General features: G+C 41.2%; 1 protein-coding gene across 3 annotated transcripts in view; it reads right to left on the bottom strand.

Annotated features, from left to right (window-relative positions):
* Nucleotides 1-16,348, bottom strand: part of ak5 (adenylate kinase 5) — a 114,707-nt gene that overhangs the window by 35,549 nt on the left and 62,810 nt on the right. Inside the window, exons 9-10 of one of the 3 annotated variants that reach the window (XM_085804232.1) lie at nt 7,341-7,401; nt 6,217-6,261 (exon numbers count right to left, since the gene is read on the bottom strand). In XM_085804232.1, coding sequence (XP_085660358.1) covers nt 6,217-6,261; nt 7,341-7,401 — 106 coding nt within the window. The remainder of the gene's footprint in view (nt 1-6,216; nt 6,262-7,340; nt 7,402-16,348) is intronic. The other 2 variants (XM_085804233.1, XM_085804234.1) reach the window with 2 other exon arrangements.

The raw sequence follows: 16,348 nt of genomic DNA, 5'->3' as shown, positions 1-16,348 counted from the left end.
GGTCACTGGAGGGATTGGACGAGTAAACCCACATTAAAGGAGACACTCCTCCTCTCCACAACTTTTAATTAGAGCAGTTTGAGAACTTATACACGTGAAGCCTACTATAGTTTCTCCTGTGCAGAGTTTTAATTATCGCTCAACAAGCGCGCTCACATAATGTGATTGAATCGACCTGCATGTGTCGGGTGAGGATGTTTAACAAACAGCGGCAGGTTTAATGACATGTTTTAACGACCTGAATCAGTTTGGCTGTGACAGAAGAAACAGGCCAGTGCATCTTTAATTCGAGGCTCTTTTATAAAGATTTTCAGTATCTGTGCATCTGTTGGTGCGTCTGCAGCTCACTTCATAGTGTTTCCTTTATTCTAGTTTCACTGGAGGACTGTGACTCGTCTGGTTCCAACATACTGAGCGAGGACAATTATAATGCCACTGCTGCAGGGAGACAGAAGGAGGAAACTCTCATGTTTATATTTTGTTTTTCAAAAGTCTATTTTTTGTTTGACAGTTTGTGCAGTAACTTAAATGGAAAACTTGCTTAGTTTGAATCATTGACTTCTGAAGTGAGAATACTTTTGATTTTAAGTTGCGGTCTGAACAATATTACAAAGGTTTTAAAGTTAAAAACTATTGCATGATTTCACCCTCCAATATTACCCCTATATTATTTGGTTAAGTCAGATGCAGAGCTATAAGGTCAATTCATCTTTACTCACTTAATCTTAGGCCTTTCTTAACTTCAGGTGTGTGTATATAAACTGTTAAAAATGTTATTTTGTATTGGCATCGGTTAATGAGAGTTATGGGAAGTTATGGCTTATTGGTTAGAGTTATCATTACATCCCTGCTTTAAATGCTTTGGTTAAATAAGAAAAATGTGATAAACAACGGTGTTGCAACTATCCACATTCATCCAGTCTCCATCAGGTCAGCTCTCTGAGAAACTGCAGTTTCTTTTCTACTACATATAAACTGCTTCTTTCCTGTAAAGACCTTCACACACGTTGCTCTAAATTCAGCATTTCGGAGCTAATGACAGATTTTGTAGGGAGCGACTTTGAGCCGCCCTTCACCTGAGACAGATAAACCTGGCTCTGTGCTGAATCAGCAAGCACCATCAACGTCAGAAAAAGAGCGACAGGAGGAGACGGCGGGGTTGTTGAGAGGACACAGACTTTTTTTTTTTTTTTAACGCAGAAGCCGAGGAGTCATCCATTTGCTGCGTCAGGGAGTCTGGAGACAGCGTGTTCAAAGTTCAGGCTTCACGTCTGATGATGTGGCAGGAAAGGCAACGTGTCCCTCTGAGGTGACGCAGGTACAGGTGCACTCCCTGTTCACATAAATAACTCATAAATCCCTTGTGTCTCTGATATAAAAGCCAAGGGCTTTAGCTGCTGCTGCTTAGAGTGTAAAAAATGTGTGTAAATTAAAACAGAATTACCTGGTTCATATTATGTTTGAATAAATATTACAACAGGGACGATGCTGTGGAAACGTGTGCACTCCAGCGTCTCTGAAAGACAGACCTCATTTTGGGCTTTGCATAAATCACTTTGTCCAGTTTTCCCAAAGTTGCAGCTAGAGGAAGTGATGCATTCAAAACACTGGGACGCTAATGAGCCCATAAACAATTAACAAGGAGGGTGCTCAGCTTAAATTAACACAAATGGACAAGCTACTGCTGATCGTTGCACCCTGGAGTGTTGAATCATAAAGTGAGCCGTTTGGCTGCTTTGAAGTTAGAGACGTGCTGTTTTTTTTAAAGCTGGCTGTGGTCCAGATGTTTTGTATTAACAGCAGATTAAATGACTGATGTAAAGTCAGGGGGTCTTCGCAGTGATGAAACAGGAAATTAGCACCGACTCTGCAGCTCTTGGGAGAGTTTAAAAGCGTCTTCCAGCAGCTGTTTTGGGCTTTGCAGCCTGCAGCTTTTTTACTCTGCTGGTTAAACAGTCTCACTGCTCCTGTCAAGCTCCACAGGTTGCACCACCTGCTTAGCATCAGTTTAGCAACTAGCTGGTGAACAAAGCCATACTTTGCACATTAGCAAACGTTTGGCTAAAGTGAACGTTGCGCCCACGAACCACCTGTAAAGACGCCACATGTCACGTCAAAGGTCAAAAAACAATTGTAGAGGAAACCGTATCACATAAGTTTAGGTTGGCTGATGCTAATGTTAGCTGGATGATGTTCTGTTAGAGAAAATGTGTATTATGCTTTCAATCTTTTGTTCAAAACTGGTAAATTAAACTGAAGCGACCTCCTTTTTTCATTATCATCACACAAGGAGACAAAAATGTTAGGCTATGTAATTAGGTTTGAATGATGTGAGCAGACGTTCGCTAATGTTTTTAAGCTAATAACAGACCAGGGGCCTCATTTATCATTGTGGATTCACCTTTTTTTACGCCATTTTCCCCTCGTTTTGTGCGTACGCACTTTTCTCCGCCATGATTTGGGATCTATCAAACCAAAACCTGACGGGGAAAAAGTGCGGACATTTACACCCATTTTGACCCTGGCGTACCGTGATTTACGCCTTTTTTGAGGAACAGGAGGAATTGGCGACACCGTTGCTGAGTCAGAGAACTGCAGTGTGAGAGGGAGGAGAGAGCGGTAGTAGGCTACATTTAGAAGAGCACAGAGGATTTTTTTTGAAGTAATTGTGGTAGTGGTGGACCCACACAACCCCCCCCCCCACCAGCTGATAGCTGGCAATCCAAAACCCGCTCTATAATAACACTAGGCTTTATGTTTAATTGATAAACAGAGCGGATTGTGGGTTTTGCTTTTTTGATTAGGCTATGTGTGACGTTCCGACAATGGATCAAACCATCCAAGTTTAAAAAAAACACATCGGCAGCAGCGCACACTGATCTGCAGCTACTGAGACTGTTATTATTCTGTCACCTGAGTTAACGAGGTGCACGTGTGTTGTTTGGAGCTGACGAGAGAAGAGAATAATAAAGAGCGAGACAACGCGGCTCTGAGGAGGAACTGTGAAGGACTCAGCTGTAGCCTAATGGAAAATGACCTAAACCGAGTCCAGTAGAGCTGTAACTGTGTAGTGGAAAGGCGTGCAAAGTAATGGTAACTATCGTCCTGCTTCTTACATTGTTTTAACATCTAGGTAAAAAAAAAAAAAGATTTTCTGGGATAAACGGGCAGATTACATAAGATTCTTCTTCTTTCTGCTCCCTTTTGTTGAGATTTGGGATGGTTTTGTTTTTATTGTAGCTTTATTAAAATGCAAGATCATTTTTCTGATCTGATTTTATTGCCCGTGTATCTGCTTTCGGAGAAGCGGAGAAGTTCCGCTTCTTTCCCCCGCCCTCCGCCCGTTGTCACCGTTGTCACTTTGTTGTCACAAAAGTTGCTGCGCCACAGAGAGCACATGGCTAATTAAATATGCACGTGCTTGACCATATATAGTTGTATATAGGCGTTCTGGGGGCGGAGTAAGAGGTTTTTGTGTTCACGTGTGCCACCATTCTTGAGTCCTGTGTGAATATTGCGGAGAGTTTGATTGATCTGAAAAAGGTGTAAATATTTAGGGTGTACGCCCATTTTCATCTTTTCGCCGTACGCAAAATATTTAGTAGCAGTTTTACACCCTCTTTGATAAATGAGGCCCCAGATGTTGTGTTCACAGCACAATTAGTTAAGTTTTAAGGATGTTAACATGTATGAGTTAATTTAGCTCATTTTGTACCTACATTTATGATTAGTTCATACTTCTTTAATGAGTCTGATATAGCTTGAGCATGAAACTCGAGTAAGGTCTCGCTGCAGCCTGTAGGACACGCCAGAGGGCCAGATCGGCCAGGTGCTGTCACATGACAACATAGCTGTCACGGGTTTGGGGGGAACGTGACGACGTAAAGATGGCGGACACGGTAGATTTAGGTGAAACTAAAATACGAATAAACTGATAGGTTAAACTGTATATTGAATGCCATGGCGAAGTGGTTTGCATTTTCGCCTGTGGTGTGGTGAATCCAAGTTTGATCCCCGCTGGTTTCATATTCCGAAAAAAAATTAGTTTTTAAATTTATATTCCAAGTTTCCTACCTGGACTCTCTCTACTTATCTGGCCTGTCTAGCCTCTACCTGATCTTTTTACTAAACTTAACCAAACTCCTTTCTCATTGCCTAAACCTAACCAATGCACAATTACACTTCTCTCAAACTCAAAATGTAAACTTATGGAAATATTAAATTAAAAAACAAAATTTTTTCGGGTGAATGTGAAACCAGTGGGGATTCGAACTCGGATTCACCACACGCAGGCGAAAAATGCAAACTGCATCGCCATGGCATCAGATGGTTTAAGAACCAAAACTTTGAATTTGTGGGCGTGGCAAGTGGAGGGATAAGGTCACGTGACAGCACCTGGCCGTCTGGCCCTCTGGACCTCTGGCCCTCTGGCCCTCTGGCCGTGTCCTACAGGCTGCAGCGAGACATTATAGGGAAACTCTGCTCCTGTCATTCAAAGTCAGGGGTATGAAGCTGGTTTAGATATAGTAGCCTAATCTTTGACATGACTGCAAATCCCAAGGTGCAAAACAAGCTGCGAGTTGATTAAATTGCAAACACAACTTGCCGTCACTTTTAAATTCATTGTCGGTTGTATGTGAATAACGTGGGTGATTTTACTCCTAAATGTGAACAAAGAAAAAGTAGCCACAATGTTTCTGTTCATATTCATGTAAGTTATCATAACACTATCAGTCTGTGAAGTGTTGCACACAGTGCTGGCTGCAGTCTGCAGGCAGAACAGCAGGTAGTGAGAGGTGTGACGGAGATCTGAGGAGGACGGTGATGGCTTCAGCAAACATCTGCATGCTGGTATAGCCTACTACACACTGTGTAACGGCTGCTCAGTCAAACACTGGAGCAGGTCGTCTGATGTTTTGCTCAGGTCTAACTAGATTAGACATGAAATCCAGAGCGTAAAAAAACAAAACAAAACAAAAATCTCCCTCTCTGTCGTAACGCGCAGACGGTCTGATCACAGTTTGGGTATAAACAGGAATATAGATCATGAATATGTTGGTGTAAATGGGCCAGACTTTCATTATAAGATCTGCTCAGGAGACAGATCTGAGTCCAGGTGACAGTTGTTATATATGCAGCTGGCATTTTCCTCCAATTATCCGCTGCTGCTGCTGCTGCTGCTGCTGCTGAGGAAAAGCTCTTGGTCCTTCTCCACGTCTGTTTCTCATATAATCAGACAAACTGGTGTTAAAACAGATCAGTGGGGATTTGTCATGTTACTTTCCAGAGAAGGGGATTTTAACAGTAATGCACATAACTGCTCTGTAATCTGTATGGGCGTGAAAGGGAACACGCGCCGCACACAATGCTGATGAAATAATCTTTTAATGACTTGTATCTTAAGTGGTTTTTCCACGCTGAGAAAAGTGAATGGTAGTTAATGGAGACTTTGTGCGTCTCAGCTCCCTCATTAACCTTCATCTCTGTGTCCTGTCAATTAGCAGCCTGAGCTGTGCTGCTGCAGCGCCACAGCAGACTAATTAATGACAGAAATGCACCAGAGGAGTCGAGTAAATAAGTACATTTACTCATCTGCTGCACCTGAACACAATTTTTTAGGCGCCGGCGTTTCTGTGTTTTTATATTTTATCCACTTTTTCATTTCATGTCGCTTCATTTCAGAGCAAAAAAATGTTTTTTTAAATTACACATCAATCTCAAATCTGTTTAGGCTACATCAAACATCTGAGAAGTTCTCACTGTGTTGAAACTTATGTCTTAAAAAACTGCAACTACAATTATTTCCATTACCAACTGACCTGTCAACAATTTCCTGTTCCTTAAATGTCTATTAAATGCCAAATAGCGAATAAATGCCTGTTGTAATTCTTCAGGGTTCAGGGAGCCATCTTCAAAATCCACCATTATGATAAAGAAAGACGGTAAATCAGCAAGTTTAAGAAGCTGAAACCTATGATGTGTAAAAAAAAAAGTCACATTATGAAAATAATAGCTTATAGTTAAAAAACGTATTTTATTTTGATGCATTTTGAATGTGAAGTTTGAGCAAAGAAACTTAAATTACTTCATTAACTCACCTGTGTGTCTGTGACGTGAGTGAGCATGAGACTGAGAGTACAGCTGAGCAGACAATTATCACTGTGTGTGTGTGTGTGTGTGTGTGTGTGTGTGTGTGTGTGTGAGCTCTGTACGTACCGATCATGAAGATGACCTTTGGTTTCCTCTGTTCTGTACTGTAACCTGTCAGAGGAGAGAAAATCTGAGTTAAACATGAAGAGTCGATTAGCAGCAAACACACTGCGCATCATGTACATGCACATGGACACACACACACACCCACACACACACCTACAAACACACGCCTCTGTTTATGAGGCGCCTGCTCTATACCGAGTGAGCCATGTGACACAACGCGTGGTTCATGTTATAAACGTCACACTGCAAAAACTCAAAATCTTCCCAAGAATATTTGTCCTATTTCTAGTCAAAATGTCATTTTTAGTCAAAACAAATCTAATTATACCTAAAATAAGACTCACCACGTAAAAAGTAGCTTTGTTTTTAGACACTTTTTACTTCTTTCAAGCCTATTTTCACTTGAAATAAGTGAAAATGATCTAAAAAAGAGTTAATTTTTAGGTGGTGAGTAGAAAGAGATTACCTTTGACTAGAAATGAGACATTTTGAGAAGAAATAAAACCAATATTCTTGGAAAGATTTTGAGTTTTTGCAGTGCAGCCTCCCTACATGCTACTAAATGCAGCGTATATGTTTCCTTTAATAAGACAGGTGCCCTCCCCCCCTTCCTCCCCCTCTCTCCCCCTCTCTCCTCCTCCTCCTCCTCCTCCTCCTCCTCTTCCTTCTCTCTCTCCTCTGTCCTGTGCAGTTCCCTGACGAGATAAACATCAGGTCCAAGTGATGACAGTGAAGCTGCAGACGAGGCCTCCGCCCCCTCCATTACACAATCAATAATGTTGATGCAGAGCCATGATGATGAACACACGCACACACACACACACACACACACACGCACACACACACACACACACACACACACAGTTCCATCTCAGTAAATGCCACATGTCATGTAACCGTTATTCACCAGATCCCTGAATGAGCCTCTGTGTGTGTGTGTGTGAGTGATGAAATGCTGAATGGAGTGTGTAGTTTATAAAGGAAGGCAGGAGGGGACAAATACGCGGCTGCTAATAAAAAACCTTGTAGATAAGATAAGGTGCTGTGTGTGTTTGTGTGTCTCTCCTCCTTTGACTGTTTTATACAAGACGGGTCGATAAAAATCATTAATTTCGTCAACTCACTGTCTGCAGCTCCTTCAGCATACCCAATGTCCTCTTCCTCCTCCTCCTCCTCCTCGGCAACCTGGAAAGACACCAGACAGAGAGTCACATGACCAACTATTCATTACATCCCTGCTCAAAGCTGTCGACTTCTTGTCTCGTTACAGAGACTAATTTCATGAATTCTGGTTAGATTAAGACTTTTTTTTTCTTCCAAACTTCATATAAAACTGCTCTGGTTTTCCACTTTGGTAGAAAAATGTTCCCTGTGGGAGAATTCACTCACAGTTACACGGACATTTTACTTTGAAAATCCAGTAAAATCTGCCACTATCACAGAATCTTAATTTGGCTCAGGATCAGGGCCGTTGTATGGGGGAGAAAGGTGATGATAATTCTAGGGGCCCAGCGCCCAGTGGGGCCCATAAAAAACCCCAGTAGTCTAATCTTTGTATGACTGATTTATTCTGCGTAAGACCCTGACTAATACTCATAGTACACTGTAAAAACTCAACATCTTTCCAAGAATATTTGTCTTATTTCTTGTCCAAATGTCTCATTTCTAGCCAAAGCTAAAATAAGACTGATAACCTAAAAATCAACTTATTTTTAGATCATTTTCACTTGTTTCAAACAAATTTTCACTTGAAATAAGTAGAAAAATCTGCCAGTGAAAGCATGTTTTTGTGCTTGTAATAAGGAAGAAAAACTTGTTCCATTATCAGATTTTTTCTACTTATTCCAAGTGAAAATATGCTTGAAAGGAGTAAAAAGTGTCTAAAAACAAGCTACTTTTAATATGATATGTCTTATTTTAAGTAGAATGAGATTTGTTTTGACTAGAAATGACATTTTGACTAGAAATAAGACAAATATTCTTGCTAAGATACTTGAGTTTTTGCAGTGTAATGCTGCATTAGCATCAAAACAAAGAAGGCTAAATAAAAAACGATAATACATACGTAGTCTAAGAAAAAAAAAACTGGAAAAGTTAGGGGGAGGGGCCCACTTTAGTATTCTTTAAGGGGGCCCAGAATTCCTAGCAACGGCCCTGCTCAGGATAGTTCAGTTATGATGGAGGTTGGTAACAGTAGGTGAAAGTAGGTCAAAGTTGCATTTTGTTATATAAGACTCTCAGACTAAAGAGACACGAAGCAACAAACAATGAAGCCACATAAATAACCACCAACTTCTGCTCTTCTGCTATTTCTGGATCTGTTTTGTTTCTCTCTCTGTGGATGTTTTGAATATTGTTTTTGTCTCTCTAGTTTGTTGCCTCCTTATGGCCATTTTGTTTCTCATTGCAGATATAATAATCCATCTCTTTGTGGTTGTTTTGTGTCTCTTTCTTTGTGCTGATTTCGTTGTGATTCTCTCTGGTTGCATCTTGTTATGGTCATTTTCCAACTCCGTGGGTGTTCGATTTGTGTCTTTCTGGCCACTCTGTGTATTTTTTTTCTAGTTGTTTGAATATATTTAATTATTTTGTATCTCTATGACTTTCACACAAGACATATTAAAAGTCCATGTATAGACTTGTCTAAAAATGTTGTAATCCTGCAGCATTAAAATCCGCAGCACAAAGAGTCCACAAACTTTTGGCCACACACACACACACACACAGTAATATTATGGAAATCTAAACGGAGACATTTGGCAGTATTTGGGAAAAGAGCTTTATAGAAATAACAGGGATCAAGACGGAGAGAATAGAGAAGAAGAAGAGGAAGTATTTGAGAAAGACAGAACGAGACTGAGTGTTGTGTAAACCCTCCGTCTACCCGGAGCAAACACATGGTCTGAGTCTGGAGGAGGACTGAGACTCCCAGCAGCCTCGTCCACTGAATGAGGATGATGACTACGTGTCGTCTACAAACACATGTCACAGTCAAACAAGGTCAGAAAAACTGGCCAAGAGACCGATTCTCCTCTCACTTTAATTTGTTTCAAGGGAGAATCTGAGTCTTTCGGTTCAAACTGAAATCAATTAAATTCACATATTTGAGAGGTTTTCCAAAAATAAGCCCCCCCAAGTTTCATAGCTGCAGGTTTCCATGGTTATCCTCCTCCTCCTCCTCCTCGGCCATCTGCATCATTTTGGCACAAATGACCTGCTAATGACTGGAGGTGTAGCATAACATTTTTTATTATTTTTTATGATCCAGCAGGCTGAACACAGAAGAAACAGGCAAACATGTAAAACCTGAATGGTTGATATTTTAATATAAAGCACAAAATGCATGTTTAAATAGGGATCAGTGCTCTCAAATGTGTTAGTGTGCAGTGTAGGAAAATAGGAAAATATTCAGAGCCATAAGTGAGACGTTTTTGTCAGAAATGTACAAGTCCCAAAAATGTGATGCAATCTCCAGCTGCAGGGCCGGCCCAAGCCTCCATGGGGCCCTAAGCAAAGTCTTTATTTTGGTGCACTCTATTATTGCCAATTATTATTATTATTATCTATTTAATTTTTTACTCTGTCATTATGAATAATCATATCCTGGCAGGTTTTTACCCATCTAAGATTTTTATTCTGAAATGGCACCAAATTCAGCTAAAAGTGCAGCCTGGGGTTGTTGTCACCATTGATTTACATTTAATCTTCAAATTGATATAATACTGGGATACTGAATGTCAGCTAGGTCGACTAAAAGTAACAAAATAAACCAACAGACAATGCATTTACTGTAAACACATCATCTGCTTTTTTTTAAATTTTTGGTTTTAAATATACTGCAAGCAACAGAAAAGTGCAACAACAATTTGAAATGCAACAATAATTAAAGTTTTTTGTAATTACACAGTGTTTCTCTAAGGATCGACAAAAGTTAGGCACTACAATTTTAAAAAGTTACTTGCCTTTTGGGGGCCCCCCAATAGTCACGGGGCCCCAAGCAGGTGCTTAGTTCGCTTATGCCTTGGGCCGGCTCTGTCCAGCTGTCAGGACTTTCTGTAACTTTGTGATGTCACAAAGAAGCAGTCACTGCTCTGAGATGTGCTCCAAGCCCCGGCCAAAACTTAATTTAAGTGTTTTTCCTGAAATCTATATTTTTCATTCCATCGCTCATAAAAGAGTCAGCCAATCAGAAAAGAGTCTCAGAGCCTCCTCTCTTCTGATTGGCTGACAGTGACCTGTTGTTCTTAAAACTACAAATATATATGTATTTTTATGGATCAACCCTTCAAATAAAACACAGAAAAAACTTAAAATATAGGACCTCAAATTTCATAAATGACCATGTTGACAGATTGTTTTCCCATGTTATGAGATAGTGTGGAAAACAATCTGTCATCTCACTACACAACAGTCTAAAAGGATGTTAATCGACCGTAATAGCCAAATCCATAAATACAGTACGTACTGTTTTGGAGTACCAGAATAATTACTGTAAAACACCACAGCTCTGTAGCATTAAGACAAATTATTGGGAACGCTAATTTATTTCACTACTAATTTGACAGAATGCATCAAATAAATTGTGGATACAATGGACTGAATGATGTTACAATAATTATACTTTAATTATTTGAATGAGCAACGTGTAAATTGATTTGAGACAATCAATTTACACTTAACGCACCCGGTAGTTAAGTGCTGTCTCATCTCTGTTCGGATAACGACGAAGCAGAGAGAGTTTAAAATTGAAATGTTAATTGATCTTTTTAAATGGCAAACACTGATTTATGGAAGCAGAGAGGGAATATGAACAGCACAGATTAGGCTTTCTATTTTCATTAAGTTTCTCAGCAGGAGCAACGACTTGGATGTTCCTTTAAAAGTTGGATTTTTATGTCATCACTGTTTTTTTGTTTAAAAAAAAAAATACAAACTGTGTGTATGGTGTTTGTTGGCTGCAGAAATTATTCTAAATCTGCAACATGCTTATATAAAAAAAACCAAGCTAGGCATCTATTATCTCTACAGGCAGGTCTGAGGCAAACAGCTATCAAAGAGGAGCCCAACAATAGGCTGCATTATGCACTTCAACATCGATGTGTGGAGAAAAAAAAAAAAAAAAGCGGCCAACTTCACATTTGAGGGAAATAAAAAAACTCTAATGTGCACATAAATACAGTGTGAGATGTCCGTCTGCCAGCTCAGTACAGATTTATAAACACACACAGCTCTTCTTATTGTTGAACTAAGCCAGAGAGATTTGACTGAATTGATTTTATATTTCACAAATCAAAGCACAATGTACACATCCAGATATTAAAAAGTATGAGGAAACATATGGATCACACAACAGAACTGAGCACAGTCCTGTGTGATGTTATGTAACATGATTCGTACTGTATCATCTGTAGCTAACTCTGACCTACCACCATCTTTGTTTTGTAACTTTTACCAGGGAAAAAACAATTTTTGACAAAAACAAGAACATCAAATTAAACGGAACTGTACAATTTTGGTTTTGGCAAATTCACTTTTTACATTTTTGTCTAGTTTAAAGCAGAAGTAAGCGAGATTTTTGATTTAATATAAGTCTTAAATAGTTCTATCTTCCGACAGCAATCACTTACATAGAGTGTTTGGACCGAAACACGGGTCTGTCAGTCACTCTGCTCTGCTCTGAGCCGAGGAGAAAACCTTTCTCGTATCCTACAAGTTTTATCCAATGAGGAGAGAGAACGGCATAAAGGGGCAGTCCTCTCTGTGTGTCCAGCCAAGGGATGCGCGTGAATGTGGTGACGTAGGGACGAGGACCAATAGATCCATGACGAGGGCGGGGGCTGCTAACTCCATCGGCTGACAAGACGTTATGGTGCGTTCAAGGCAGCCCGTAACTCGTGTTTTTCCGACCTGTGAAGTCGTACCAGTTCGATCTGGTATGAGTTCACGGGTTGGAAGTTACGAGTGGCCGTTATAGTGACTTTCACAGGTAAAACAGGTCGGAAAAACACGAGTGGGTTGCCTGGAACGCTACAAAGTCGTAAGTCGTGACTTGAAGCTGTAATTTACGTTTTCAAAAGCCTGCCTGGAACGCAGCATTAGCCAAAACGACCGGATCGCTTACTTCTGCTTTAAATGAGGAACTTAGAAATATAACTTGAGTAAAAATGAATATTCACTCCCCCCCCCCCCGCCCCCATTGTGGTTTAAGACTTAAAAAACAAACATTTTGGAGGTGTCGTATAGCTCATCGGGTCGAGCAAGCGCCCCATATACAGAGGCTATAGTCCTCCATGCAGCGTCCCCCATTCGATTCCCCCGGCAGCCCTTTGCTGCACGTTATTCCCCATTTCCTGTCTCTCTAACTGTCCAATTCATTTCCTGTCTCTCTAACTGTCCTATCAATTGAAGGCAAAAATACTTTAAAAAAAACCCCCAAACTTCCTAAACACACAGACATCTACCCCTAACCCAAATACTGATGAGATATTTGGGTCTCACTACGTCTGTTTAATTGAGTAACCGTAACATGACCTGCATGGACTTGAGACAGAAAAGTTTCCCAGAATGCACTTTGTGAAAAGACTCCAAATATGTGGACTGTTTGGAAATTAACTTGGGAATTTGGACATGTTTCCAAATTAATAACATGAGACTGCACCAATATTTGCAGACGGCGCCCCTGAAGATCCAAATGTCTTTGATAATTTAATTAATCTATAACCAGTACACAGATAAGCTAATAATGCTCGGCATGTGAAGCTGATCAGACGGAGCGAAGGACTCGTTCTGAGGTCAGACTCTACAGATGGCGTCCATGGCAACCGTTTCTCACAAAACTGCATGGATTACACTTTGCCGGAGGAGAAAGTGTCGAGAGACGTCTGATCAAATGACGGCAGAAATTTAATCCATTCAGATTAAACCAAAATATGTTTGTGTGTTTGTTTGGACCAGCCGGGGGTTCAGCATGTTTCTGTTTCTGTTTCTGCACACACACACACACACATACACGGTGAATCATGGAGGTCGGAGTGAGCGGATAAGAGGCTGCATGAGTTTAAAAGGTGCAGCACAGATGGCATTAAACATGTAAATGTGTAAACAGACAGACACTGAGGGAAAAGAGGAGGAGGTCGACAGGAGAGGGGATTTTCTAATGCGACAGTGATCCCAAACACGCAGGTGTAACTATGAGTAAATGACTCCTGACTTGAATCCACTGTGTTTTAAAGCAGAAGATCAGGCAACATACAAAACACCCTCCAGCAAAGAGCAGCTGAATGATGATAACTGCAGATAATCTCTCCGCAGATAAAGACTCCGTGCCCAGGAGCATCGAATCTGTCGTCAGAAATAAAGGCTGACACACAAAAATGTTACTACTGAAGGGTTTACTGACTTCTACTGCCGTTTATGACTAATTCAACCATAAGGAAAAGTCCAAACGAGTATTTTTCTCAAACTAAATGACTTCATTTTTCATCTGGCTTTAGGTTGAAACATATAAACAGACCATATGTTAACATTTAATGATATGAACCAGAGGTGACGCAGCTGTACGATGATGCCATACCTTGGATTTTCCTATAGCACCGTTACATTATTGCTTCCTGTCCTTAAAGGGATAGTTCAACATTTTGGCAAATTGGCCCATTGCCATAATCCCTATAATCATAGCAGTAGGTTTGTTACCTTTAATTGTCGGTGCAAGCTATTTTTAGAACGGCGGAGCAGAGCCGTGAGCTGCTCAGAGCTACGCTACGGAGGCTCATGGGATTTCTTGGTTTCCCTCATCAAACTCATCAAATACACAATCCAACAACTCCAAAACGCTCTGGTGGACAAGTTGTGAGCTGCACATTCACCACGCTATGAGATAATAACACAACGTTACCAGACAGAGTTGTTTTAGAGGGAAATGCAGAGACTGCTTGATGAAAAACTGCCTCAGACGGGAACGTACATCAGCTGTTTTGCATGAATTTCCCTCTAAAACAACTCTGTCTGGTAACGTTGTGTTATTATCTCATAGCGTGGTGAATGTGCAGGTCACAACTTGTCCACCAGAGCGTTTTGGAGTTGTTGGATTGTGTATTTGATGAGTTTGATGAGGGAAACCAAGAAATCCCATGAGCCTCCGTAGCGTAGCTCTGAGCAGCTCACGGCTCTGCTCCGCCGTTCTAAAAATAGCTTGCACCGACAATTAAAGGTAACGAACCCACTGCTATGACTATAGGGATTATGGCAATGGGCCAATTTGCCAAAATGTTGAACTATCTCTTTAATGGTTGCCTTGATTGTAGCTGTGAAACCCGGTGCACACACTCATAGTCCCCAGAGGATGAATGATATACTGTAATTACTCCCACCACCATGCACCCTCGTCGGCTTTTAAATCTGTGGTCAAAGGTCAAGACACAGGCCGTGACATTCCCATCCGCTGCACTTTTTTTTTTAAGACACTAATGAACTCTGTGAACCTGGTAAACATTTCATCTGCAGCCAAACATCAACATGTTAACACTGTTTACACTGTAGAGTCTAGAGTTTAAACTATGAATAATACTGTAACTAACAACCGTAAACAGCAAATGTAGCCGCCTGGTTGTAATAAATCGTCCATGAAGTGGTTCAACAATATAAATAACATTAGAAATAGGTCTGTTCAGTCCATATATTAGATATTATTTTGTATATGTGTCCAATTAATCAGTGTCTCCATGGTGATTTATCTCACTGGAGCGCTGCTATAACCAATCACTGAATAGCTTTTGTATTATCCTGAGCAATTTGCAGTCTGGAGAGATGGAGCCGACTGTCATCATCAAGGAGACTGATGAGGAAGAGGAGAGATGGAAACCGAAAGAAAAATGATCTCGCATTACGTTTTTTTTTTTTTTTTTTTTTCATTTTAAAAATCTGTTTCCAGCTCTTAACTCCCACCATCGCATCCTGACGGTGTGTGTGGCGGCGTGTGACGGGTCGGAGTGGAGCTGCAGTCAGACACAGTGGAGGAGCAGAACAACAAAGTGGAGCTTGGAGTTAAGTAGTCGGTGTGTGTGTGTGTGTGTCTGTGTGTGTGTGTGTGTGTGAGAGAGGGGGAGGGCCGGTGTCAACACACAGTCTTGGCATGTGGGTACACCAACTGTTGTGATGACTCAGAGAGAGAAACACATCGCCAGCACACACACACTGCTGACACGTGATGGAGACGACACACACACACACACACACACACACACACAAACACACAGGAATACAAAAATGAGACTGTTTTTCTAATTCCTGTGAAGTTGATACTGTATACTGGTCACCGACACACACTCCTACACTAACACAACATCCAAAAAACAACACTTTGGGCCCTAGTTTGCTGGCGCAGCGCAGGTGTCGCAAGGTAGCGCAGCCGGTCTAATGCAAGTTTCGACCAGCGCAGCCTAGCGCAAAGTCAGATTGGAAGATTGGCAGATCGCGCTGCGCTGAGATAGGCGTGGCGGCGCAGCAGGGGGAGGCGTCACAGATTCAGCTTTGGTGCAGTGCAAGTTTCGGTCCGAAAATGTCCGCCGAAGTTGCGCTGAGTTGCGCTAAGCTCGCCACTCCAACCAGGTCTACTCTCAGCGCAGCGCGGAGCGCAGCATGTGCAGTGGAAGTTTGGCTGACTGACTGCAGTGCACACACGTCCAAGACCTCACAGGCAGATTTCCACAGTTCCAGACACATTTCAATGCAATAAATATCCACAATAACCACTATTTAATGCAACTAACGGAATCAACACGTGAATTTATATCTGTATAGATTGTCCCGTCACATCTGACGTCAGATCAAAGCAGAGATCAAAGGCTGTCGGTGGAAACGCCACCTGAATTAACTCCACCTGAATTACACAGCAGGGACGAACTGGCAACTGAAAGCAGCTGTGGATGTCCCAAGCAGGACTGTGAGCATGGATGACTGCATTGTCGCTGCGTGTTGAGATACCACTCTGCCTTGTGATGATCGCTGTATTTATTATTTACTTATTAATTCATAAGCACGTGCGACCGCATCACGCAGCCTAATGTATGAAAACAAAACACAAATCATCATCTCTCTTAGTCCACCACAACAGCCTCGGTATCAGATAGTCAGT

The sequence above is a fragment of the Trachurus japonicus genome, chromosome 17 (genome assembly GCF_045865225.1).
Source record: "Trachurus japonicus isolate A0001 chromosome 17, Traja_1.0".
Lineage (NCBI taxonomy): Eukaryota > Metazoa > Chordata > Actinopteri > Carangiformes > Carangidae > Trachurus > Trachurus japonicus.
Note: the sequence above shows the minus strand (reverse complement) of the source record. Positions and strands in the feature narration are given on the sequence as shown.